We start from the raw sequence: 22,862 nt of genomic DNA on the forward strand, positions 1-22,862 counted from the left end.
GAATGTATTAAGGAAACTATAGACTACAACTCGATGATCTCAGTTTCGAGTGAGGGCTTAACAATTTGAGCAGGCTGCTCCTGGTTGACAATGCCAACCCCTCCCAACATAAAACGCCCAAAGTACAACAACGCGTCCAGCATCTCCTCTCCGGTGGGTATAATGTTCTCCTTGGGCAGCAGAAATCCGTAGCTGCCCGTGTCTCGCAGTTTGATCTGGTACGAGTACCTGACTTTCAATTCGTGGTAGAAAAAGTCTAATGCACTGCCGCCGCTCGATTCAATGCGCGGGAAAATGGACTTTTTCTGGCCAGCAAAGGCTACATTGCCTTCGCAGGCTGATGTGACCTTGTACGTTTGGCCTTTGCGGGAAACGCGAATGGCTTTCGCCAGGCCCATGGCAAGCTCCTCAAGGTCCTCGATTGATGGAGGCTCCTCGTCGCATGAGTAGCTGTATGGGTACAAAATCTGTTGTGAGTACGAGTGCAGATCTAAGAAGCCAATAATGTCAACATTGTTTTCAGTCTCGTTCTTGGCCCATTCGGCAAAGCGTGCTGACTCTGCACCCTCGAATGGGGTGTTGCCGGGGAAAGATTCACTGCAGGGGTTGGACTGGGAGGCATCGCCGTCCCATTTGTACGAGTAGCTGCGGTCGAGGTCGATGCCACGGCAGAATCGCAGACTGGTGGGTTGGCGGTTCTTGCGCCATAGACGATCGGTCTCCCAGCTGTAGACGTATCCGTCTGGGTTCAGGGTTGGGACGAAGACAAAATCGAACTCCTCCATAAGACGCGTCATCTCACGGTCTTTGCCGTATGCGTTGATGAAGCTCCAGGCCAGGTAGTTGACGGTACTTGTGGATATCCACTCACGGGCGTGGATGCCGCCGGTGACAAGGATGGTTTTCCGGGGCTTGGACGGCTCTTCGTTGTTCGTGGGGTGCACGCCGACACGCAGAGCGGGAATGTCACGGCCTTCGTAGCTAATGCCAATGTTGATGCGGCGGACGTGCGTCGTGAACATGGAGGCCATGAGGCTCATCCAGGGGTTGATGACGGAGAGGGGCTGGTAGTCTTGGAAGAAGATGTTGCCCTTGCCCGAGCGCGGGGACGGCCGGAGATTTGACGAGAAGCGATCGTTGTCGGGAACGGGTGTCGTCTCGGTGGACGGGTAGGTGTTGAAGATTGCCTGTGCGAGGCCGAGGTCTTGGAGGAGTGGTTCGTGGGCGTCCTTGAGCGACGGAGGCAGCAGCCCGAGCAGGGAAGGCACGACGTCCTTGGACACGCGCACGTCTGCCCAGTCCTCATTGAACTCCCAGACGTCGAGGAAGAGGACGTCTGCTGCATCCGCCAGCGCCGAGGCCTCCTCCGCCGTGCGTATCTTGAACCGCAAGACGACATCTTCACTGTACTGCGCGACCAGCTTGTCACCCAGCGCATCGACAACAGTCTGCGTGTTTTCCCCGTTCAGACTCTTCTGGTCCTCTGGCAACTTCCATATCCGGCGGATTATCGCGTCGGAGAGCCTGCGCCATGGTCGCGGCGGCGCATTGTGGGTCGTAGCAAATGTTCCTGCATCGTACGGGGACGGCGCTGCATCGTGCGGGGCGGCGGCCGCGAGCGAGGGCGCGAGGAGCAGCATGCTCAGCAGCGCGCAAACGGGCTGGCGCATTCTGGCGGTGGGGAGCCAAACAGGCGGAGGCCGAGTATGCGATGCGGTCGTGGCCAGCAAGCGCCGGGAAGGGGTGGAGAAGGTGTCGTGTGCCTGGCGATGCTTGGAAGAAACGTGGGCGTGGTGTGGCTGGTGCAGCTCCAGAGGCGCGCGGCCAGGCCAAGGTTTACGTTGACGCCAGCGAGCGCTAGGAGGCCTCCACTGCACAGCAGAGAGGACCAGTGCGCTCGTCAGTGCCTTGGTGACAGCTGATCTGCTACCCTAAGGCCTGCGACCTGCTATCTTCCCCCTATACAGCCCGAGACTGTTATTCCCACTACGTGTCTGACGCCGTGCCGGGTCCACGCCATCGATATCTGATCTCACCTCCCCGACTAATCCTAGCAGCACTCCCTCAGCCTTACAGGCGTGCCGCATCCGAGCCATCCTAAGAGACCCCGACACGCCCTTCACTGCCCCTCTCCGCTGTGCCATGTACCGCACCGTGACCCCGTATCTGCCTTCATGAGCTGCTAGTCGGCGCGAGCAGCCATGCCTCTGCGCTCCCTCCGCCCCGGCCGCAGCGAACGAGACCTCAAGCGACGGAGCACCCTCGACCCTGCCGGCTTCTTCCACCGGCGCGCCGACAAGGACACGCGCTTCGACAGGTCGCAGGAGAACCTCGACGCCAGTCGCATTGCCGCCTCTGAGGATGGCTTCCGCCCCACGTCCACCGACACGGCGCGGCCCTCGACCGGCCATGATGATGATGACGACTCCCCGCCTTCTCCGCCCGTACAGGAACACACGCCCAACACCAAGCGCTTCAGTCTGATGCGCTTCCGCCATGCCTCGGACCCCCAGCTCTCCGCCAAGGCAAAGGAACACGCCGCAAGGGACGACGATGCACCGCCCGTTCCTCGCATGCCGGGCACTCCTGCGCGTACGTATGCGTATTCAATGTCGGAGGTGTGTGTACTGACGTAAAGCCACAGCGCCCGCCATCATCACCACTGCACCGACCGTGGCAGACCACGAGGACGAGGCCAAGATCGCGCCCAGGCGGAGTAGGATGCAGCAATTCGCCCTGCGCAGGCGCTCCTTTGACCCGACGACGTTTGAGAAACCGACCACACTGCGAAAGTCGATGGACAAGAAGCGCAAGCCACTAGGCTTCAAGAAGAGCACTGGGGACCTCTTGGACGAGAAGGAGCGCGCGTCGACGAGCAGCCATCGCCGACCGGACGTGCTTGCCGATTCGCGCGAGTCGGTGGAAAGCGCGAGTTCGCTGGCGCCGCCTGCCACCAGGGCCTCCGAGTCGTCGCGATCAGATGGAAGCTCCGGCGGACACATTTCTTTCGAAACTACCTCACGGCCCTCGCACCCGGCCCGCGTTGGCTCTTCACGATTTGGCTTTGGGCGTCGAAAACAACGCGCATCCTTATTCCCACTCCCTATGAAGATCGAGCCTCCGCAATTCCCCGACACGGCGCCTGCGACACCACGTGCGTCTACGGGCGCGAGGAGTTCTGCCTCGACCGATCATTCAATCACCGAAAGCCCGCCCCTGACCGCGCGTCGTCTCAACTATGGAGAACCTGGGACACAGACGCCACCAGTCCCTTCTGCATCGCAAGTTGCTCTTGCTGCTGGTGCTCTGAATTTGGCCTCACCCGGTTCAGGTACTCTCTTTCGCAACGACTCGTACCGGTCAAGCCGATCCGCCCGCTCCTCGCCAAACAACAATGGTCCTGCACGAATGGGTCTTAGGGGGCGCTCATCCACGATGGGATCTCTGGGCGGGCGGTCCGACGGCGCAGGCTCGCCAACACCACCTGGCGGGCCCAGCGGAAGGACTTCGACCTCTACGGCAGGAAGAAGTAGCTTCAGCAATCTGTTTGGCTTGAGTTCAAGATTTCGTCAGAACTCCGAGCCCCATTCACCCCGGCATGGTTCACCTGCTCACGGGTTTCTAGGAAGCTCAGGCTTGTCATCGCACCAAAACTCGATGAACATCAGCCGGGAAACACTCATTCTACCAGAGCGTGAAGAAGGCGAGACACCTGGACGGTACTTGGAACGAATCGAGGCGAATAACTTCGATAAGAGCGTCGTTGCCAGCTACCTAAGCAAGACCGACGACCCCTTCCTGCTTGCCGTACTTAGAAGCTACATGCGGAAGTTTGCCTTCTTTGGCGACCCAATCGACATGGCGATTCGCAAGTTGCTCATGCAGGTTGAACTACCCAAAGAGACACAACAAATTGACCGTGTCCTTCAGGGTTTCGCCGACCGGTATCACGAATGCAACCCCGGCATCTACATCAACACAGACAAAGCCTACTTCATATCTTTCTCCATTATCATTCTTCACACAGACGTCTTCAACAAGAACAACAAACGGAAAATGCAAAGGCCCGACTATATCAAGAACTCGTCCTGCGATGGCGTCTCGGCTGACGTCCTCGGCTGCTTTTACGACAACATTGTCTACACTCCATTCATTCACATTGAAGACGAGGTCGACCTAAAGAACATCACCTCGAAGAAAAGCAAGAGAGTCGCTGTCCTGAAAGGACCAATGAACGACCCCGCGCGGAAAGCCGCGAAGGAGCCCATCGATCCGTACACATTAATCTTCGAAGGCAAGCTGGACGCACTCCGACCCACGATCCGAGACGTGATGCAACTAGACGACCCGTACAACTACACGGGCACGACCGCGACGCTAGACACCAAGAACATCTACAAGTTGTTCTCCAAATACGGCGTGATACAGATTGTATCTTCGCGATCGAGACCGGAAGCCTTCATGTCTGAAGCCGCCCAAGAGAATCCCTTCGGCACCTCGGTTGGCATCGTCGAAATGCCAGTGACAAAAGTGGGAGTTTTGTGGAGAAAGGACACGAAGAAGAAGAAGGCCCGATCGCCATGGCAGGAATGGGGAGCCGTTCTCACTCGATCGGGGTTGTCTCTATTCCGGAACTCTACTTGGACGAAGAACTTGATGAGCCAGCACGAGCAACATCTCAAGCGCGGCGACACAGGCCCGGTCATATTCCAGCCTGCCCTACCCGACTTCAAGCAAGACCACATCATCCCGATGGACGGTGCGGTTGCGCTTGTCGACGCCACATACAAGAAACATAAGAATGCGTTTGTCATGTTCTCCAAGGCAGGCGAGGAGACATTCTTGGCCGACAACGAGAAGGACCTGAACGAGTGGCTGGGTGTGCTGAATTATACTGCTGCGTTTGAAACACTGGGTGTTCGGTCAAGAGGCATGATTGGCGGGCTGTACGAAGGCCAGAAGAACCGTGGCATGCGGCGCCTGGAGTCATCCCACTCGACCAAGACGATACCAACGGCCACTGGCGAAGTCACCATAACAAGTGGCAAGATCGACAATCAGTTTGCACAACAGATGATGAACGCTAGGAAAGATCTCATGCAGGTGCGCATTACGGAGTCCGAGGACAAGCTCACCAATGCTATCAAAGAGTTGGAAGCACGCTTACGAGATGCAAGACATCTCCAGATTCTTGCGCCTATTCAACCGAAAACTCGCGAACTGGTCATACACGCTGCCGGTCGGTTATCAGCCAAGCTTAAGTGGACTCGTATCGACATTTGGCGGATGAAATGTCATCGTGACATACTTGCTCAAGAATTGGAGGACGAGAGAAAAGGCCTCGCAGATAAACAAGCGCAAGATGACCAGCCCTCGGAATTTATTCAACAGCCGCAAGTCTCGCCTCAACAGCTGTCGCACAGAGCGTCGAAAGTTAGTGGATTAGCGCGGTTGACTTCCAAGACCAGCTCAATGAACAGCGGAAACAAGCAAGCTCCATTGTCTCCCACCTCACCGGGCCGACCAGGAACCAAGTCCTCTAGGGAGACTGAATTCGGTGGAGATGAAGCATTCAAGACACCACCGGAGACATCTCGGCAATCGAGCCCCAGGGATCCATCGGCCCAATTTCAACCTGGGCCTATGTTTGGCCCTGGCTCATCTGATCGTCGAAGCTCATTTGCGAGCTCTTCGGCACATTCACCGAGGATGTATCCCTCCGATCACAGACCTTCAATATCGACGACTGGCGATGGCACCTTAGGCTCCGATTCTGACTCGGACTCTGAGGATGGGTCTCGGTACGCGACTCCGCCTCCAGGCGAGGCGGGTGATTTGGAGCCCATGTCACCAGAGCCGACACCTGGAGAGAGCCCCCGACCAGAGCCTGTCATTGATTCTGACTACGAACAATCCCTTGCTGCTTTGACAGGATCGCCCAGGTCTCACACAAAGCAAAGAAGAAGTCTACAGCGCACTCTTCGAGAGTCCCGTGGCAGCTCTTCTCACCGCCGCAGCCACAAGAGCAGAGACTCGTCGTCGACAATCACGCTCGCGAGCGATAATACCGAGAGCGAGGGACTGGCGCGCGGCAAGGGCAGCTTTACAGTCCACGGCAAGAAGGCATCTGTGATTCAATTCGGCTCCGACTGGCACAACACCACAGCCGAAGAGCGCTTGGCGGCGAAGAAACAACTCCAGGAGGCTGCCGAAGCGATCTCTGCCGATGAGCGGGATGGCACGGCAGCTGCGCTTTCTCCAGGAAGCGAAGACAATGACCCGTTTCGCCCTCGGAAGTTGTCGGCAGGTACCACAAAGCAGCGACATGTATCGTCTCAGACGATAACGCCAGCAAACTTTCGCGAGTCCTTTAGAATAGAACAATCCGACTCTGACAGCGAGTCTGACATGAGCGACATTGCCGAAGAGACGCAACGAACGTCCGACGACCAACCAACGATGAAGGGCAAAGACCCTGTTACCGAACACGTGGAACGGCCTATACATAATCTCGAGGCCTCACCAGCCTAACAGAAACTCCTCTCTTCTCTTATTTCCTTTGCATTCTGGATTTCAAAAGTGGATTTATGGTCATACCAGCATCGCTTGAGCGGCTTCTGTTTCTCCTTTGTCTATTCTACATACTCTTCTTCGGAACTTGTACGCACAAAGCATGGCGCATGCGGGCATTGAATTGGAAACGCGACGGGGGCGCTTTTATACATGCATAGACGGACTCTCGGATTGGCGTTTGCTCGAGATTAGGATTGATGGAAAGCAAAGTAGGGCTTGGTGTCAGGGCATACGGTCGATACCAGTGTTGCTGCTGTTTGTATGTGAATTACGATGTTCCCTTCGTGGATCAAAATATCGAACTACCGACTTATACGTGTGCTGTTATGGTGTTCAGTGCCGTTGTGCCGGCTCCGTGATGATGGCGCTAGTACGAATCAGTTACCCAGCCTTCCAGAACCGTTTCCCGTTACCAGTACCGACTCCTCCACCACACCTCAACTGGTATGCATGACCGCGGTCCATGACTGCGCTTCAGTCGCTTGCCCACATGTCTGCAAAAACCCGCCCGCCCTGCGCCTCAATCCCCTCACCTCGGGCAAAGCGGCATTGAACACCTCCTTCTCACGCTCCTGAACCCCATCCTGCATACGCTCCTGAAGCTATCCTGCATGCCCTCCAACAGCCAAACCGCGTTTCGCATGTCCGCCAAAAATCAGGCCCCACTCCACGATGCACAATAGCGACCCACCTGCTATTGGTAGAAACAGTGAGGTTCTCGGAGCTCGGCAGCCGCCTTGGGCCTAAGCGAAGACGGTATCGATCATCTCAAACCAGAAACGTCGCGGTGGCCCCTACCAGGTGGACGTGACAGCCCTGTCAGAAATGTCGCGAAGTGTTTTGGTCGTGAACTGGTGATACAGGGAGGTGTGCCTTGTTGCCGTTTACGCGCCTGAGGGGGTATGATCTCACGATGGTGGTTGTGGTTTTTATATAAGAGAAGGGTGTGGCCGCCGTTGTGGGTTTTCGAGTATCGATCTTTCGTCGATTTCGTCGTTCGCCCTAGTCAGTCTTTACACTTACGTTCTCTTTTTCGTTCTTTTGCTTGCCCTCCGGTTAGGGTATTTACCTTACTTTTATTGAACGCTCGTTGATTATCACTATACCCATTCAACGTTGTTACATATTCCATATTTCGCCGTATACATACAAGACGGAATCTTCAGAAACGAAAACGAAGATGTACGCCCACGCTTTCACCGCCCTCACGCTCCTCAGTGGTCTTGTCATTGCTGCTCCTACAGCGAATGTCATACCTCGTCAAGGCAATGCCTGCTTCATTGTTGGCAACGAAGCCCTTCCAGGCGAGACGGCCACTGTAGTCCAACAAATCCAAGACAAGGTCACCTGCGACGCCAACACAAAGACAATCGAAAACGTCCCCGACGTGACCTCTGGCGGCCAAACCTTCTCCAAGATCAACTTCGCTGCCTCTGGTCAAAAACCAATGGAGTTCGCCACCAGCACCTTCTTCACCGCTGTACCGCTCGCCGACTCCAACCTCGAAGCTTTCCAGGACGCGCTCAATGTTTACCTAGCCACTGAGGCCGGTCTACGTAGCTCGGGAGGCAACTTCGGTATTATCAAGGCGCCCAAGTTCTTCCTCGAGATGCAGATTTCGAGGATTCAGACTGCGAGGGGCCAGCCGCCTACGGACCCAGCTCAGCAGGTCGACCACTTGAGGGACAAGGTTATCGAGAACAACATCAGGGAGGATCAAGCGATTATGGATCAGGTTACGCAGTTGGCTACTCAGCTCTCGTAGGAGATGTGGTGGTCGTTGGTAGGGCAGATGAAGGAAGGATATTGGACATGAATACCTCTAGCCGATACGTAGCAAAGTCGTCAATTAATCACATGATACCCGTCACATTTGTTTCACAACTTGCTCTCGCTACTACCACCCACCTTCCCTCTCCACCCCGTCAACGTAGCACCGCCATCCATCTCAACGGCATTACCCGTGATATGCGCACTCGCTTTACTGCTCAAGAACAAGACCAGTCCACCAAAGTCACTCGGCTTGCCAATACGGCCAGTCGGCTGTCCCGCCGTCAAAGCATCTGCGAATTTCTCCAACCCGAAGTTCGTCATGCGCGAGGGGAAAACGCCTGGGCAAATGACGTTGACCATGATATTCTTTGAGGCAAGCTTCGAGGCTTGCATCTTGGTGAGGTGGATGCATGCTGCCTTTGCAGGGCCATCTATAGAGTTCGTCAGTAAGAGTGATTCGCCAAAAGTAAGAACGATAGCGAACGTACAGCTATAAGTCCCAGTCCCCGGATTACTCAACCCCCCACCCTCCCCCGTCGTAACATCCACAGTCGTAATACCCGCCATACTAGCAATATTAATAACCCTGCTTGGATTATGCGCATCCGCCCCCTTAGCCAACAACCCCTCACACTCCACCGTCATATAGAATATACTCTTCACATTCAACGCATACAGCTTATCCCACGCATGTTCCGGATAGTTGTAGTAATCGTCGCCCCAGCTCGCGCCCGTGTTGTTCACCAGCACCGTCAGGCGGTCCGTTTGCTTCTTCAGCTCCGTGCACAGAGCGAGGCAGCCAGCTTTGTCTTTTAGGTCCGCGACGATGTAGGAGCATTTTCCGGGGCCGAGGGCGTTGAGGCGCGCGGTTGTGGAGGCGAGTTCGGATTCTTTGCGGGATGCGATGAAGACGCGCGCGCCGTTTTGGATGAAGGCTTGCGCGGCCATTTCGCCCAGGCCGGTGGCGCCGCCTGTTACGAGGACGACGTGCGAGGTGTAGTCGAAGAGCGTGCTGACGCGCAGGTCGTCTTTGGAGGCGGCGTGTGTCATGGTGGGTGGTGGTGTGGATGGAGGGTTGTGGGGTGGCTGAGGTGGAAATGGGTGCAGAGGTGAGGTCGATCGACTTTAGGCAGGCTTCAGGGAGGTATGTGTATATGCACAGAGATGCGCGGACGCGTCAAGGTCGATTCAGCCATGTCGGCAGAGCTGTGGTGGAGAGATGGCATGGACCTCGGCATCTTGAAGCTGCTTGCGGGGTGCTAGCGTCACTTGCGAACTCCACTGTGACCATTCAGGATAACAGTTCATTTCTTTAATTTGCACTCAGCCCGCGATGATGTGATTCTGAAACGTCTTTACATACGGACCTCCCATCGTACCACTCCGGAGGCGTCCTCTTCGCTGCTTGTTCCACGCTCGGCTTTCAGTTTGTCCAGCATCTCTACTGGGTTCTTTACGAGGTATACGTTACCGAGTGGCATTCGGCTGGAGACGCGCCAAGGATTTTCCAAGTGACCAACACCAAAGACTGGCTTTGGGGGTCGGTCCTCTGGGTCCTCCGCACAGTTAGGGTCATGCTTGATGGCTTCCTCGAGGTATCCAATGGCGGCGTCCATATCCCCAAGTGCTTTGCAAACAACATGTGCCCTGAAGCTCAACAGAGATTTGAGCTTGCCAACTTCAAGCTGCCATTTTTTTGAAGCTAGCGACGCTTCTTGCGCACGCATGGGCTGATCAGATAAGAAACTGATCGCGTCTTCAGCCTCCTTGCGCGCTTTCTGGAGCAATGCCACACTGTCGGATGAACCAGTTGGGTCTTCCTCTTTCGACTCCAATATACCTGCGCGATGGCAGAGGGCTTGTATTTCCCCAGCAGCGATTTCGCAAGTCCGGAGCCATAATTCAAGAACCCCGTCCCTCGATGTATCGTTGCGTATGTAGTCGAAAAGATATACATAGGCCATACGAGCATGCTTCATATTATCCAGATGGTCAAGATAGTAAACAGCAGGCCACTCTTTCATCAAGTGCTCTCTTAACTTCATGGCCCAAGGAGAAGTGATCATGTCATTGGTGCTCACAATGTGAAATCTAAGGCGGGCCTTCGAAATGGGAAGCAGCAGAGGTTCAATGAGGATCTCTTGGGCTCGTTCAAGCGTGTGTGAGAATGTCTCAAAAAGCGACACATATAGGGAAGTGCTTCCGAACCTGACGCAGGTTAAGATCCGCCTTCATGGTATAATGAGAACTGCAATTACTCACCGATTTTGATGACCTTTGCCAATACGGATCAAGATCGGCAGGCTCGAGGCTGGCAGCAAGAAACATGATGTATTCTCCATAGGAATGGGGTAGAGGTTGCGGGTCGTGTGAAATTCGAGTTCCATTGCCACAGGAAAACCTGAAAAGTCCTTCTTGACAATCTCATCGCAGGATTGCAGTTGTGAGATAAGTGGTACGCGCGGGCAATCCACCCGGCGGCCGCGGGAGTTGTAGGTTGGACACCCGGGTAGCACGGGTATTGTTTTGTCGAAGATGCTCCGAAGAAACTTTGGGTGATTACTTTTGACAACCACGCACAATTGAAGTCTCAAAAACTGGAAGATCTCTGCGTTGATTTGCCGGCTCAATGTAAGCAGCTTACATAATGGCGATGAGGGTGCAGACGTCTGAGGAGGTACATCTAAGCAGCGGGTTCCGGGTCTTGGAGCTACTACACGTCCCGTCTCGGCATCTGAAAGATACGGATCGTTGTATCCAGCTGGAGTGTAGGTCAAGAGCTCGTGATAAATCTGCTCACGGATTGTGATCGGTAAAGTCTGGAAAGTGTTCATTACGAGAAGCCGATGGCGGTAGTAGTGTCGTGAAGAGAACGTGGTGTCTCCCATAGTTCGAGAAGAAAAGGCGATGTGGCCTGCAGGTATACCTATAAGGCTCTAGCGTGGTCCCAACCGTATGATTAGGCAACCAAGATCCTTAGACTTGCACGCCTGACAGATGACTTACATTATACCTAAATTGGGCTGTAGCGATATGTACCTCTTATCGAATGCTGCAGCTTCATGCAAGGCGAAATGACGTGTTGTGCTGCGCCTAGGTAATTACCTAGGTACAAAAGGGCCACTCGCGTCCACCATGGTCATAGCCAAAACACTTGCTGCTCACCCAGGTAGGCAAGCGCAATGATCCAACTACCTGTCGAACTCCAACGGGGTTACATCGATTTCCTTTCCGATGATTTGGCGACACTTAAGGCCCTTCGCCTGGTAAACAAAAGATTCCACGAATTGGCCTCCGAGAGTCTCTTCCGTACAGTATCCTTCACGAACGTCGGAAACAGCCCTGAAAGATTCTTGAATATCATTCATTCCTCTTTACGAAAGCATGTACGTCATGCCATCATCAATACTTCCGAGCACCCCGACAGGGAGCAGAATGAGGAGGACGAGGATGAGGAGGAGGATGACGACGATGACGACAACGGGAAATATCTAGCGGATGGACCAGACATTCTCTGTACCTTTGCCGACGCCATCACACAACTTCCACAGTTGGAGAGTTTGAAGCGGATAGAGCTAAAGTTCTCGAGTATTTGCACCGTGGAGGACTACACTCATACCAGATACAGAGATACTATGCTGCAGATTAGAGAGGATGAGAGTTTCCGGACGAAGATCCAGGACCTTTGCTTCCAGGCTTTGGCGCAAAGCGAGAGCTTCGAGAGTCTTACGATCCAGAACTTGCAGGACGCAATGCCTCAGGATGTCATGGAATCAAAAAGCTTCCTGGCCGTCAGAGAGCGCTTGACAGAATTGCGACTGAGAATTCTGAGGTACCACGTGGAACCGGAGGGTGGACCGAGCACCTATGCAGATGCGCAGCACAATGGTCTAAGGCGATTTCTCCCGAAGTACTGGTTGAAGCCCACCACCAACCAACTCACACGGTAAGTCTCTCTGTACAAGTCTGGAGCTATATGTGAGTCATGTTCTGATTTTGCGAATCATTCTCTAGTCTTACGCTCGATTGCGACTGCCTCTGGGGCGTCTGGCCTTTCACGGACTTCCGAGAGGTCGAACCGTTTCCACACCTCAAGTCGTTGTGTTTTGGCAATTGGACCATCGCGCATGACTGGCAGGTCGACTGGATCGTCGCGCATGGAGCTACACTGGAAACTCTACTTCTTTGCGGTTGCGGTGTTGTTCGTTATCTGGCTTTGCTCGACAGGGGAATGAAAGCGAACTTCCCTCAGCTGCTTCCACAAACGGGTGACGACGAGACTGATGATGAGGATGACGAAGGGAGTGATGATGAGGGTGACGATGAGTTTGACAGCTTCGGTCTTTCTTATGGACCTGAATGGGAGATGGAGCCGGATATTCGTTGGCATCATCTATTCGAACGCTTCCGAGTTGGCCTCCAACGTCTTCGGTACTTCAAGTCGGGCTATTCGCAGGATTATCCCTTCGATAGCCGCTACAACATGCGGCCCGATCACCCCATGAATGCTTACTACTCCCTTGACTGTCGCAAACCACCGGGATTCGAGCCAATCGGGTGGGACGTCTACGAGCCTGAACTTGAAGAAGAAGCTCAGCGTAGGCAAGAGACAGACCTCCAGGAGGAGGATCGGCGTGCTCTGACTGCACTGATGGAGACAGTGGAACAACGGGTTGTTGAAGCTATTTGAAGTCGACCAAAAATGCAACATCATGTCGACTTATAGATGCTTTTCTCATGCAAGATTTTCCCCACCAGGGGTGAATAGAAGTCATGAAGCACTTTGCCGCTTACATACATCTCAATCTTAATAAGTTAGTAGTCCCCAAGATAAGGTATACTTCTCGGAGAGCCAAATGATATCCTAGGAGAATGTGACACAAATTGTAGCCACCCCTAGTTGACACATCTTTTCAAGGGAGGTCCCAGACGGTAGCCGAGTACTATCTCGGTGTGTTCATTGCTGAAGGCTCCCGAACTCCGCAATCGCGCAGTCTTTTCCCTGAAAAGAGACTGAGAGCGTCTTGCTAGGTTTGCCAGATTCGCGTAAACTGACATCGAAGACACCGGGTACAACCATAGGCCTTCTGAACTGCACCTCCATCCATGAGGAAGTGGTGAACGGTGGCTGCAAGCTTTTCGAGTCCGTCATTAGATGTAGAGCTTTAGCGATTGTGTGATTTCCATGCACAATCTTTCCAGGTAGACCAAAGGCCTTCGCCGCCGCTCCCGATAGGTGGATAAAGTTGTAGTCCTTGCAAATCGCAGCCCATTTCAGCGGGTCGTCGACTGACATCGATACCTGGGTGGTGCTCTCAGATATCTGTGGTATCGCCATGCTAGACCTGGTCTCATGTGAACTGTTCCGGATTTTCTTGGATTGTGACTTTCTTAGTTCTAGCATGGTGAAGATCTGGCGAAAGATGATATCCATAGTTCCATCCTTCCTACCAGTGGGAGTGGTGATCACGACCTCCAGATCCCACTCGATGCCTCGTTTTGCTTGTCGTGGGTGGTTACTCGCAATCGCCTTCAGACGGGCTGTTCGTAGATCCACGAGTCTCGACAGGTCGCATAGGTCGGGGCGTAATATCTCGAACCTATTGCGCACGTTGACTGCGCCGAGTGGATTGATGGGACACCAGGGACTGGCGAGTAGAAGTAGCATTGCGGGCTCGGTCATGGCTGAAAGAAACAGCATAAGGTGCGGTGCGGAGAGCTCTTCTCCTGTGTTGCTTGTTCCTCCAACTGCTGATTGATACCGAACAACGTCGTCTGCATCTAGAGTGAATGGGGAGTCAAGCTCTAATGCTGAAAGCTTGATGCGCGGAAACCCGGGAATTGCGTAAAAGATTGATTTTGCTATCATTGACAGGATCGCTAGCACGACCTCCCCCATGCGAAGTGAGGCTGGGGAAAATGCCAGAGTGACTCTTCTTGGGCTAAACAGCAATGGCGTCAGGCGGTACCCGAATGAGACGAGCACGCCGAAAACCATGCCCGATATGAGAAATAGTGACATGCTGGAAGGCTTGCGATGAATCCGATGCTCCTAGGTGCACGTGCAGGTCGTGGATGCCAGATGCAGAGGACCTCGGGAGTGCCTCCGTAGCTAGCGGCGCCGATGACGCCATCACTGATGTGGAAGGCACAAGCGCAGCACCCAGCCACCTTCATGCCCACTGTAAGTGCCACCCCTCACATCATGCCAAAGAAGGCAAAATTTGTCAAAAGTTCTCCACGACGAGCGGCCTCGTCCGTTTGCTCAGCCTCTTCGATCCAGTTCTGTCCATCCAAAGTTCATTTGTCCTCGCGAGGCCCATGACGGCGCACCTTCTCCAACATTTCCGATGCCCACAGTTTGGGCATTTGTTTCCGGCGCGAGCGAATGACCATATTTTGTCACCTGGAAAGATTAGCAAGCCTCGATGCGTACCATAAAGGCAACATACAGCGATGACAGCACCAGCTGTAAGTAGCGTCTGGGTTTGCATTGCTTGTAATATTTCCCATCATCTGCATGCGGTCTCTCCAAAATCTGGAATGATTTCGATCCCTAGTCTTGCTGAGCTGGGAAGGGCGGAAGCCGCAACTAAGAGGCGTGTACAATCGGTTCAATGGCTGCGCCTGTGCAATGAAGCGTTGCCAGATTTGAAGACACTGGAGTTTGGTGCGTATGCTGAATCCCAATACTGCACCGCCGAGCATGATTTAGAGCACTGGAACAGCGCCAGAGCTTGCGCTGTCAGCTTGCGTTGCTTTGAGATTCACAGATCATGGCCAGCACGATCCGTAAACGCTGGATGTCCTGCGATTCATTGTATCTCGTGCACCTGACAGCTAAGCTGTCGAGATGCGCTGTTCTTGGGCCTTGATTTCTCGAGTTCTCTGTCACTCGTAATAGACTTAGGTAGGGCCGGACTGGGAAAGCGAGATTATGGTGTATGGTACGACACCATGTTCTGAGGGCCAGGAAACTGACAGAGAAGACAGGCCTGAACGAAGAGCCTTAGTTGTTGAAACTTTGAGCTTGCAAATTGCTAATAATTCTAGGCCGTGCAAAGGCGCTTCTTCCCAGCGCTACGGTGATCGCCTGTACATGTTGGCTCCGACTAACAAGAAGAAGAGGTCGAGGCTAGCCAATTGTATTAATGGTGCCAGCACGCGAGGTGATGCACATATACGGCTGGGAGGGCATGATAAAAGAACTGACCAATAAGCGCATGGGTTGAGACCAGGGAACTACTACGCCGCAATCTTGCAGAGGTCGGGACCCGATGGCTACGTCCAGCGCGTAGCCCATTGCGCTTCTCTAGATTTCAAGAATACCTAAAGGTTCTGCTGCGGCTCTCGGCATGGTCAATCAAATATATTCGAAGAATAGTCACGGAGTGACGCACTTAATGTATTGAAAGCGCTTTGTTCTTTGATACGTTCGTGATGGGGACGTGCTGATACTGCCCCCAAAATAAGTTACGGCATAGGAGGGCATTGTCTTACACGCATTAATCCGAAACAGCTCAGTTGCTATAATAGGACAGCATGTCATAGAGGGCAGCGCGTACGTCGATTGTGTTTGCTTAACTCCTCTTTGCTTCCATCTCAGCTATTCACGACCAGACTTCTGGAGAGTCCATTATGTTTCCCAGGAAATGGAGATGGAGTCTGATCCTTCTCGTTGGCGTCTTGTTGTTTGCAACGATAGTCTCTTTTTCGGCTCCTTTCACCCCATCGAGGACTTCTATCTTCCCATCAGGCCACCATGAACATGCTCCGAGCTCGCATGCGTGTCCAACAAGACCGCCCATGCCAGCAATAACTCCAGATACTGGAGATCGCTTCAACTGGAGAGCAATCTCGATCCGACACCCAGTTGATGAGTATGCGCAGCTATCCTCACAAAAGCCTTTGTCCAGGAGCACTTTGCAAAGATCTCCGCGTCCAAAGTCGCCAGGTGCCGAAGCGATTGCTGGTAGACGAGCGGCTGTCAAGGAGACCTTTCAACGATGCTGGAAGTCTTACAAAGAACGCGCATGGATGAAAGATGAACTGGCACCCATGACGGGCCAGCCTCGAGATACCCAATTTGGTGGCTGGGGAGCTACGCTAGTCGACTCACTAGACACTTTGTCAATCATGGGGATGGAAGACGAGTTCGCCGAAGCCGTCGAAGCAGCTCTGAAGATCGACTTCAAACCAAGCGATGATCGCGAGAGTGAGATCAACATGTTCGAGATCATTATACGCTATCTGGGAGGCTTCATAGGCGCTTATGACGTTTCTGGCTGCCACGACACCCGTCTTCTGAACAAGGCTCTCGAAGTAGCAGACATGGCTTATGCGACCTTCGACACGCCTAACCGGATGCCTGTGTCGAGATGGAAACCCGGGAAGGCGGCGGACGGCGAAGAGCAGCTGCCAGCTCTCTCAGTACTCATAGCTGAAGCCGCTTCCGCTAGTGTGGAGTTCACTCGTCTCTCCCAAATTACAGGCGATATGCGATATTTCGACGCCATCTCCAGGGTTACGGATGTACTTGATGCACAGCAAGGATCCACGAAGCTCCCTGGAATGTGGCCGATCAGTGTAGACATGAGAACGCCGAACCTGACTTTCGACGCTTTCTTTGGGCTGGGTGCTATGGCCGACTCGGCATTTGAGTATCTACCGAAGATGTATCAGTTGCTCAACGGGAATGAGCCGGCTGGTCAGTATCGCAAGATGTACGAATACGCGATGGATACGGCGATAACGCACACCATGTTTCGACCCATGGTGGAAGACAAAGCAGACATCTTGATCGCAACCGCGAAACATGATGGCCCTGATGGACAAAGAGACAACACTGGGCAGCACCTGGTGTGCTACGCTGGAGGTATGCTGGCGCTTGGTGGGCGGCTCTTCGACAACCAGACCCATCTCGACGTCGGACGGAAGATCTCTGACGGTTGCGCGTGGACGTACAAGAATGCACCGAACGGCATTATGCCTGAAGTCTTTTCGATGACCCCGTGTCCGTCGTGGTCAGAGTGCGATTACACACCAGGCGCAAAGCCGTTCAGCGCAGTCCACGATGGCCGTTATATTCTCCGGCCAGAAGCAATCGAGTCGATCTTCTACATGTTCCGGCTCACGGGTGAGACCAAGTATCAAGAGATCGCGTGGGAGATGTTCCAGGCCATCGAGGCGAATACAAAGACTGAATTTGGCAACGCCGCGCTCCAAGACATTATGTCGACCCCGCCACCAAAGAGTGACAGCATGGAGGTAAGTCCTAGAAATGCGATGCTTCCGAAACAAACGCTGACTTTATCTCTTCACCTCCGCAGAGCTTTTGGTTGGCCGAAACCCTCAAATATTTCTATCTCATCTTTAGCGACCACGATGAAGTCAGCTTGGACGATTTTGTCTTTAATACTGAAGCGCATCCGTTTCGGATACCCTACCGTTAGTGTCTTGATCGTATCGGCGCAGGATGAGTGGGGTGGCTTCCTGTGGCGTTGGTTTAGGACCGCGAACGCGTATCGTAGGAGAGAGTCGATATATGAAATTTGGCTTGGATTCATATCCCATATGAACAGTTGCGTTGGGTAGCTCTAGGTCGACACTGCTGGTGGCTGCTGAGTCTGACGCGTTGCGCGTTGGGCGGCGTTGACCGGGTGGATCCGAAAGAGGGAAGACGGCGCCGGCACCGGCCAAGCTTTCCCCGAAAGCTTGAGCACGGATGGCGTTGCTTCGAGTCTCGACTTTCGACGCGCACGACACGCGTGAATACATTCTGTGTCCTGGATATTGCGAGCCTGAAAGTTCCGGGCACTTGTTCCTCATCACATGCCGATGACTTTTTCCGTCGTGCTCAACGCATACCTAGCGCATACCAAAGGTTCACTGTAGCGCGGCGATGCCCCCTCGTCGGTATTTGACGAAGACGTTAAACCTCGGTGTGCTGCTGCCGAAGTCTGTATCCGTTCGCTAAATGATAGGATGACGAAACTTAGCGACGACGACACCGTGACGACGACGGTTCGCAACCCCTGCCTGAAACTAAATGGGCTGGGGTCCAGCCAATAATCCTACCATCTGGGGTCTCCACTGGGGGTCTCCGCGAAAGTCTTCTTCCGCAGGTATTAGTATGGGGAAGGACGGGTACACAGTATGGGGTTGCCACCCCGAGGCGTGCGCACTCGAGATTGCTGGTCTTTCTCTTTCTTGCTACTCATTCCGCAACTCACGCCTAGGGCTGTACCACTAAGACCACGTCACAGTCATGGAGAACGACAAAGAGGCCATCTCAGATAAGCCGATGACTAGTGAGGATCTAGAGCATGCAAACACTCATGGCACGTATCTCGACAATGACGAAGTATCTCACCTTTCCGAGGAGCATCGACAGTATCTGTTGGAAAGACATGGCACGCTTGAGCTTGACCCCATACCCACCATGGGCACGGCCGATCCATACAACTGGCCTCAGTGGAAGGTAGGTCATCACGCATTTATCAGTTTGAGGTCTACTGACAATGGGAATAGAAAGTGATGAACCTCCTCTTTGTCGCCTTCCACGCCATGATGTGCGCGTTTCCCGCTGCTGCAATCATTCCAGCCTATGAGAACATATCCGAAGACCTGGGTGTCAGCCTCCAAAGAGCATCGTATCTTACGTCTCTACAAATCGCTATCCTCGGGGGTGCTCCACTGTTCTGGCGGCCGCTCTCCACACGATACGGACGTCGACCCATCTTCATCATATCTTTGATTGGCAGTCTAGTCTTCAACGTCGGCTGCGCGAAGAGTCAAACATACGCTGCCATGGCTGCTTGCCGAGCTCTCCAAAGCTTCTTCATCTCACCCCCGAACGCAATTGGCAGTGCCGTTGTGGTCGAAACTTTCTTCAAAAGGGAGAGAGCGAAGTTTATGGGTATCTGGACGGTGATGATCACCCTGGGTATACCTCTGGCGCCCCTAATTTTCGGCTTTGTGACCTACAACGTCGGCTATCGCTGGATATATTGGATCCTCGCAATCGTCAACGGCGTTCAACTCATCCTGTACACGCTCTTTGGACCCGAAACGCGCTTCATCCGACATAACAACGCGCAACACGCGCAGTTCGGGTTTGCGGCCTACAAGGAGATGTATCTAAAGTTTCGCCGCATCGATCCTACACCCATTACTGCCTCGGAGTTCATATCACCACTTCGACTATTCAAGTACCCATGCGTGGTCATCCCTGCATGCGCGTATGCAATGGTCTTTCTCTTCGCTTCGGTCCTCGCGACTGTTGAGATTCCGCAACTCTTCGGCGAGAAGTTCCACTTCAACGCACAGCAGATCGGCTTACAGTTCGTGGGTGTTATCATTGGTACGATCATCGGCGAGCAAATTGGTGGACACTCGAGTGATCTCTGGATGCGATGGCGCGCAAAGAAAATGACTCCTCTCCGCCCTGCTCCAGAGTTCCGTCTCTGGCTGAGCTACTTCGGCATCCTTCTCACCATCTGTGGCGAGGTTGTCTTTCTCGTTCGCATCGAGCAAGCCCCCGATCTGCATTGGAACGTAACGCCTATTGTCGGTGCAGGCATAGGTGCAGCAGGCAACCAAATCGTCACTACTGTTCTGATCACATATGCGGTCGATTGCTATCCTGAAGAAGCTGGTAGTATTGGTGTGTTTGTTACCTTTGTAAGGCAGATCTGGGGCTTCCTCGGTCCATTCTGGTTTCCTCCCATGTTTGAGAATGTAGGTATCGCGAACAGTGCTGGCATTGTTGCAGCGTTGCTGGTAGGGGTTAGCTTGATTCCTGTCATGTTCACTCATTGGAAGGGCCATACGATGAGAGGTCACATGTCGGAGAGGATGTGAGATCAGGTGGACATATCTCCTTGCCATTGTGTCCGATGCAGAGCTACGCGTCTCTGGGTAGCGTCTGAACACGTCGATGACAACGTGAACATCATGTGAAGCACGCACATCTCTAGCTGATCCCTTGTTGGATTTTTGGATTGAATGCGATCGTGAAGGCACTATAATACATAGACAATCGTCAACCTACAACTTCGCTTCCAACCCCTCCTTCTGACACAGCTCTTCCGCCTCAGCCACAACATCAACACCATAGACTTGCGCCTGAATATCCGCATCCGCCCACTTGTCCGGCACCTTCCCAGATCCAGACTTCAGCGCCGCAAAGATCTTATCGCGTTCCTCCTTCGCCTTGCCAGCACCAAGATGCATGTCTCTCCCGTTCTGTGCTGCAAGCTCAACGAGTGCTTCCGCTCTCGGCTTCCTCAGCTTTTCATATAAGCGGAGTGCGTGCTCGATGGTCTGCGGCTTCCCGTCTGCGATGCGCTTGGGGGAAAGCACGACACCCAGCACAGCGCCGTCTTCAATCGCCTGAGCAGCACCTTGGGCCATGTGTGGAAGCGTGGGGTGGCAAGCGTCGCCGACCAGGGCGGCTGTACCATGCACCCAGGTTACCAATGGATCGTGAACCCGTAGCTTCCACTCCACGACTTCGCCCTCTGGCACCAGGTTCAACATGCGATGTATCATCGGACAGAAATCGCCGTAAACGTCCAACATGGCCTTCTTGCTGCCTTTGGTTGTATATTGCGCGTCTGGTGCTCCGGCAAAGTTGATATCGGGCTGTGCGGTGGAGATGTTGTAAATCTGCTTGTTGTGAATCGGGTAGGCGATAATGTGTTTCTTCTCGCCGATCCAGCGTGTTACTGTATCCGACTCGATCAACTTCAGTAGCTCGGGGTCGTCCTCCATCTGGTCTCGATTCAGCATGATGCGGTATGCAGCTTGTCCTGAGTCGCAAGCTGCGCCAGTGTGACCGAGTTCCTTGAGCATGGCGACGCGAGTAGAGCTCTTAACTCCATCCGCACCGAGCAAGATGTCGCATTCGACTTGTTGGGGCTCTCCATTGCCCTGAGCTGATGTGATGGTGAACTTTGGCTTCGCACCAAACTGTACATTAGATATGTTGCAGCCCAGCTTGAATGTGATGCCGCTCTCCTTCTTGCAACCTTCGTACAGGCCGTTTGCTAGACTTGCTCGGTGACCGACCATGTGTGGGTATCCATACTTTTCTCGCACGTAGCCCAAATCTACGTACCCTAGCTCCTTGTCTGTCGAGCCTTCCCGGATTGATGTATTCGCGCATTGAACTGCCTCGTCGCGGATCGGTCCCCAGCAACCTAATCGGTCGAGGATGCGAGCCATATTTGGTGCGAGTTGGATGCCGGCGCCTACGAAGCCCATATTCGTTGCGTTCTCATATATCGTGATGTTCTTGTGACCTGCTTTTGCGAGAGATAGTGCCGCTGCTAGGCCGCCCATGCCTGGAATATGTTAGCTATCACGGTATGGTGGGTGATCTGGGTGGGAATGTCTACCTGCTCCAACAATCGCTATTCTAGTATTCTCTGCCATGATAGAAATACTGCGCTTCTGTATAGCCACTTGATGTACAGTATCTGCTGGTATGATGGAGGATGGAGCGCTGCTGATGCAATGTGGTTGCTGGTTGTTGTTGAGTTGGTTTCGCCGAAGACAAGCAGGGAACGTCCCGACAGCTCTTAAGATTCTGCTCAAACGTTTCTATATCTCGGTCTCTTGCTTTTGCTCCAATCCCTCCACAAGTTCCGAGCTCCTTCCCGTGCGTAATGTTCAGCCACCGGAAGATAGCTTAGCCGGGATGTTCCTACCAGAGCTTCCGAAGCTGCCTCCGGACCTTGAAAAGCACTACACGTCACTCTCAGTCGCAATAGCCGAAGTTTATCTACGTCAACTCAGTAAGCACTTCTTCGATAAACATATATCGGGGACGCTGTCGGCCCGAATACGTCCACGTCTGGGGAGCTTGCTGTTCCAAGGTTGTCAGCTACCGGCTGCACACCCCACCGTGGCGGGGCAACGGTTAGCGTCTTTCCATCTCAGCGCCCCACCGCCATCAATGAACGCGCGAGATCCGGCAAATGCGGAGTCGCGGAGTGTGGGTGAGCCGTTCTTACATCTCACTATCGCATCGGCTGTGATTGCACGATCTCGAGGTAAGCCCAAGACGTTGTGTTTAGAGATATTGAAGATGCGCATGAGTCCCGACGCCAGACCGCTTCCACTGCGCGACAATATACCTCCAGGGACATGAGCTGATGCTGCAGTTCCTGTAAAGCATCAATCAGGCGTCATATTTGATGGCTTAAGCAGTTCGCGATCTGGCCAACATTATACCAACCTTTTCGCTCGTACACCATATGCCTGATAGGCCTTGTCGCCTACTTAGAGCTGCATCGACAGTCTCTTGTGAGCGTTCTCTCCAACGCTCGTCGCAACGACACGTGTAGAAAAGCCTCCGACCAGAAGTGCATGAACACATTGTATTGTTTGCTATTCGTTTAATGCGTCGCGATACGATTCACTAGGGCTGGGAAGTCTACATCGAGCCGCAAGTCGACTTCAGTCCCGTGGATACGCGATGGGGCTGCATACCCCGCGCTAGCTCAGGGTAG

At 53.6% G+C, this 22,862-nt stretch overlaps 10 protein-coding genes across 10 annotated transcripts; 5 read left to right on the forward strand and 5 right to left on the reverse strand.

Moving 5' to 3' along the window:
* Window positions 1-23: 23 nt before the first annotated feature.
* Window positions 24-1,670, reverse strand: ECM14 (putative metallocarboxypeptidase ecm14; the record flags this gene model as incomplete). Its single annotated transcript, XM_051496523.1, has 1 exon — window positions 24-1,670. One exon carries the CDS (start codon window positions 1,668-1,670, stop codon window positions 24-26), a length of 1,647 nt encoding a protein of 548 aa, XP_051353243.1.
* A 531-nt stretch (window positions 1,671-2,201) lies between these two features.
* On the forward strand, window positions 2,202-6,531 carry J4E92_005140 (uncharacterized protein; the record flags this gene model as incomplete). Its single annotated transcript, XM_051496524.1, has 2 exons — window positions 2,202-2,592; window positions 2,645-6,531. 2 exons carry the CDS (start codon window positions 2,202-2,204, stop codon window positions 6,529-6,531), a joined length of 4,278 nt encoding a protein of 1,425 aa, XP_051353244.1.
* A 1,222-nt stretch (window positions 6,532-7,753) lies between these two features.
* Window positions 7,754-8,338, forward strand: J4E92_005141 (uncharacterized protein; the record flags this gene model as incomplete). The annotated part of the gene is made up of 1 exon (XM_051496525.1): window positions 7,754-8,338. The coding sequence occupies one exon, from the start codon at window positions 7,754-7,756 to the stop codon at window positions 8,336-8,338; it is 585 nt and encodes a 194-aa protein (XP_051353245.1).
* A 113-nt stretch (window positions 8,339-8,451) lies between these two features.
* J4E92_005142 (uncharacterized protein) lies at window positions 8,452-9,396 on the reverse strand (the record flags this gene model as incomplete). Its single annotated transcript, XM_051496526.1, has 2 exons — window positions 8,452-8,777; window positions 8,835-9,396. 2 exons carry the CDS (start codon window positions 9,394-9,396, stop codon window positions 8,452-8,454), a joined length of 888 nt encoding a protein of 295 aa, XP_051353246.1.
* Window positions 9,397-9,701: 305 nt separating this feature from the next.
* Window positions 9,702-10,391, reverse strand: J4E92_005143 (uncharacterized protein; the record flags this gene model as incomplete). The annotated part of the gene is made up of 1 exon (XM_051496527.1): window positions 9,702-10,391. One exon carries the CDS (start codon window positions 10,389-10,391, stop codon window positions 9,702-9,704), a length of 690 nt encoding a protein of 229 aa, XP_051353247.1.
* Window positions 10,392-11,528: 1,137 nt separating this feature from the next.
* J4E92_005144 (uncharacterized protein) lies at window positions 11,529-13,036 on the forward strand (the record flags this gene model as incomplete). The annotated part of the gene is made up of 2 exons (XM_051496528.1): window positions 11,529-12,292; window positions 12,361-13,036. The coding sequence occupies 2 exons, from the start codon at window positions 11,529-11,531 to the stop codon at window positions 13,034-13,036; spliced, it is 1,440 nt and encodes a 479-aa protein (XP_051353248.1).
* A 267-nt stretch (window positions 13,037-13,303) lies between these two features.
* J4E92_005145 (uncharacterized protein) lies at window positions 13,304-14,029 on the reverse strand (the record flags this gene model as incomplete). Its single annotated transcript, XM_051496529.1, has 1 exon — window positions 13,304-14,029. The coding sequence occupies one exon, from the start codon at window positions 14,027-14,029 to the stop codon at window positions 13,304-13,306; it is 726 nt and encodes a 241-aa protein (XP_051353249.1).
* A 2,193-nt stretch (window positions 14,030-16,222) lies between these two features.
* Window positions 16,223-17,940, forward strand: J4E92_005146 (uncharacterized protein; the record flags this gene model as incomplete). Its single annotated transcript, XM_051496530.1, has 2 exons — window positions 16,223-16,226; window positions 16,301-17,940. 2 exons carry the CDS (start codon window positions 16,223-16,225, stop codon window positions 17,938-17,940), a joined length of 1,644 nt encoding a protein of 547 aa, XP_051353250.1.
* A 673-nt stretch (window positions 17,941-18,613) lies between these two features.
* J4E92_005147 (uncharacterized protein) lies at window positions 18,614-20,208 on the forward strand (the record flags this gene model as incomplete). The annotated part of the gene is made up of 2 exons (XM_051496531.1): window positions 18,614-18,826; window positions 18,877-20,208. 2 exons carry the CDS (start codon window positions 18,614-18,616, stop codon window positions 20,206-20,208), a joined length of 1,545 nt encoding a protein of 514 aa, XP_051353251.1.
* A 186-nt stretch (window positions 20,209-20,394) lies between these two features.
* Window positions 20,395-21,783, reverse strand: J4E92_005148 (uncharacterized protein; the record flags this gene model as incomplete). Its single annotated transcript, XM_051496532.1, has 2 exons — window positions 20,395-21,692; window positions 21,747-21,783. The coding sequence occupies 2 exons, from the start codon at window positions 21,781-21,783 to the stop codon at window positions 20,395-20,397; spliced, it is 1,335 nt and encodes a 444-aa protein (XP_051353252.1).
* Window positions 21,784-22,862: the final 1,079 nt, after the last annotated feature.

This window comes from Alternaria infectoria, assembly GCF_024043175.1.
Source record: "Alternaria infectoria strain BMP 0036 chromosome Unknown scaffold_7, whole genome shotgun sequence".
NCBI classification, from domain to species: domain Eukaryota; kingdom Fungi; phylum Ascomycota; class Dothideomycetes; order Pleosporales; family Pleosporaceae; genus Alternaria; species Alternaria infectoria.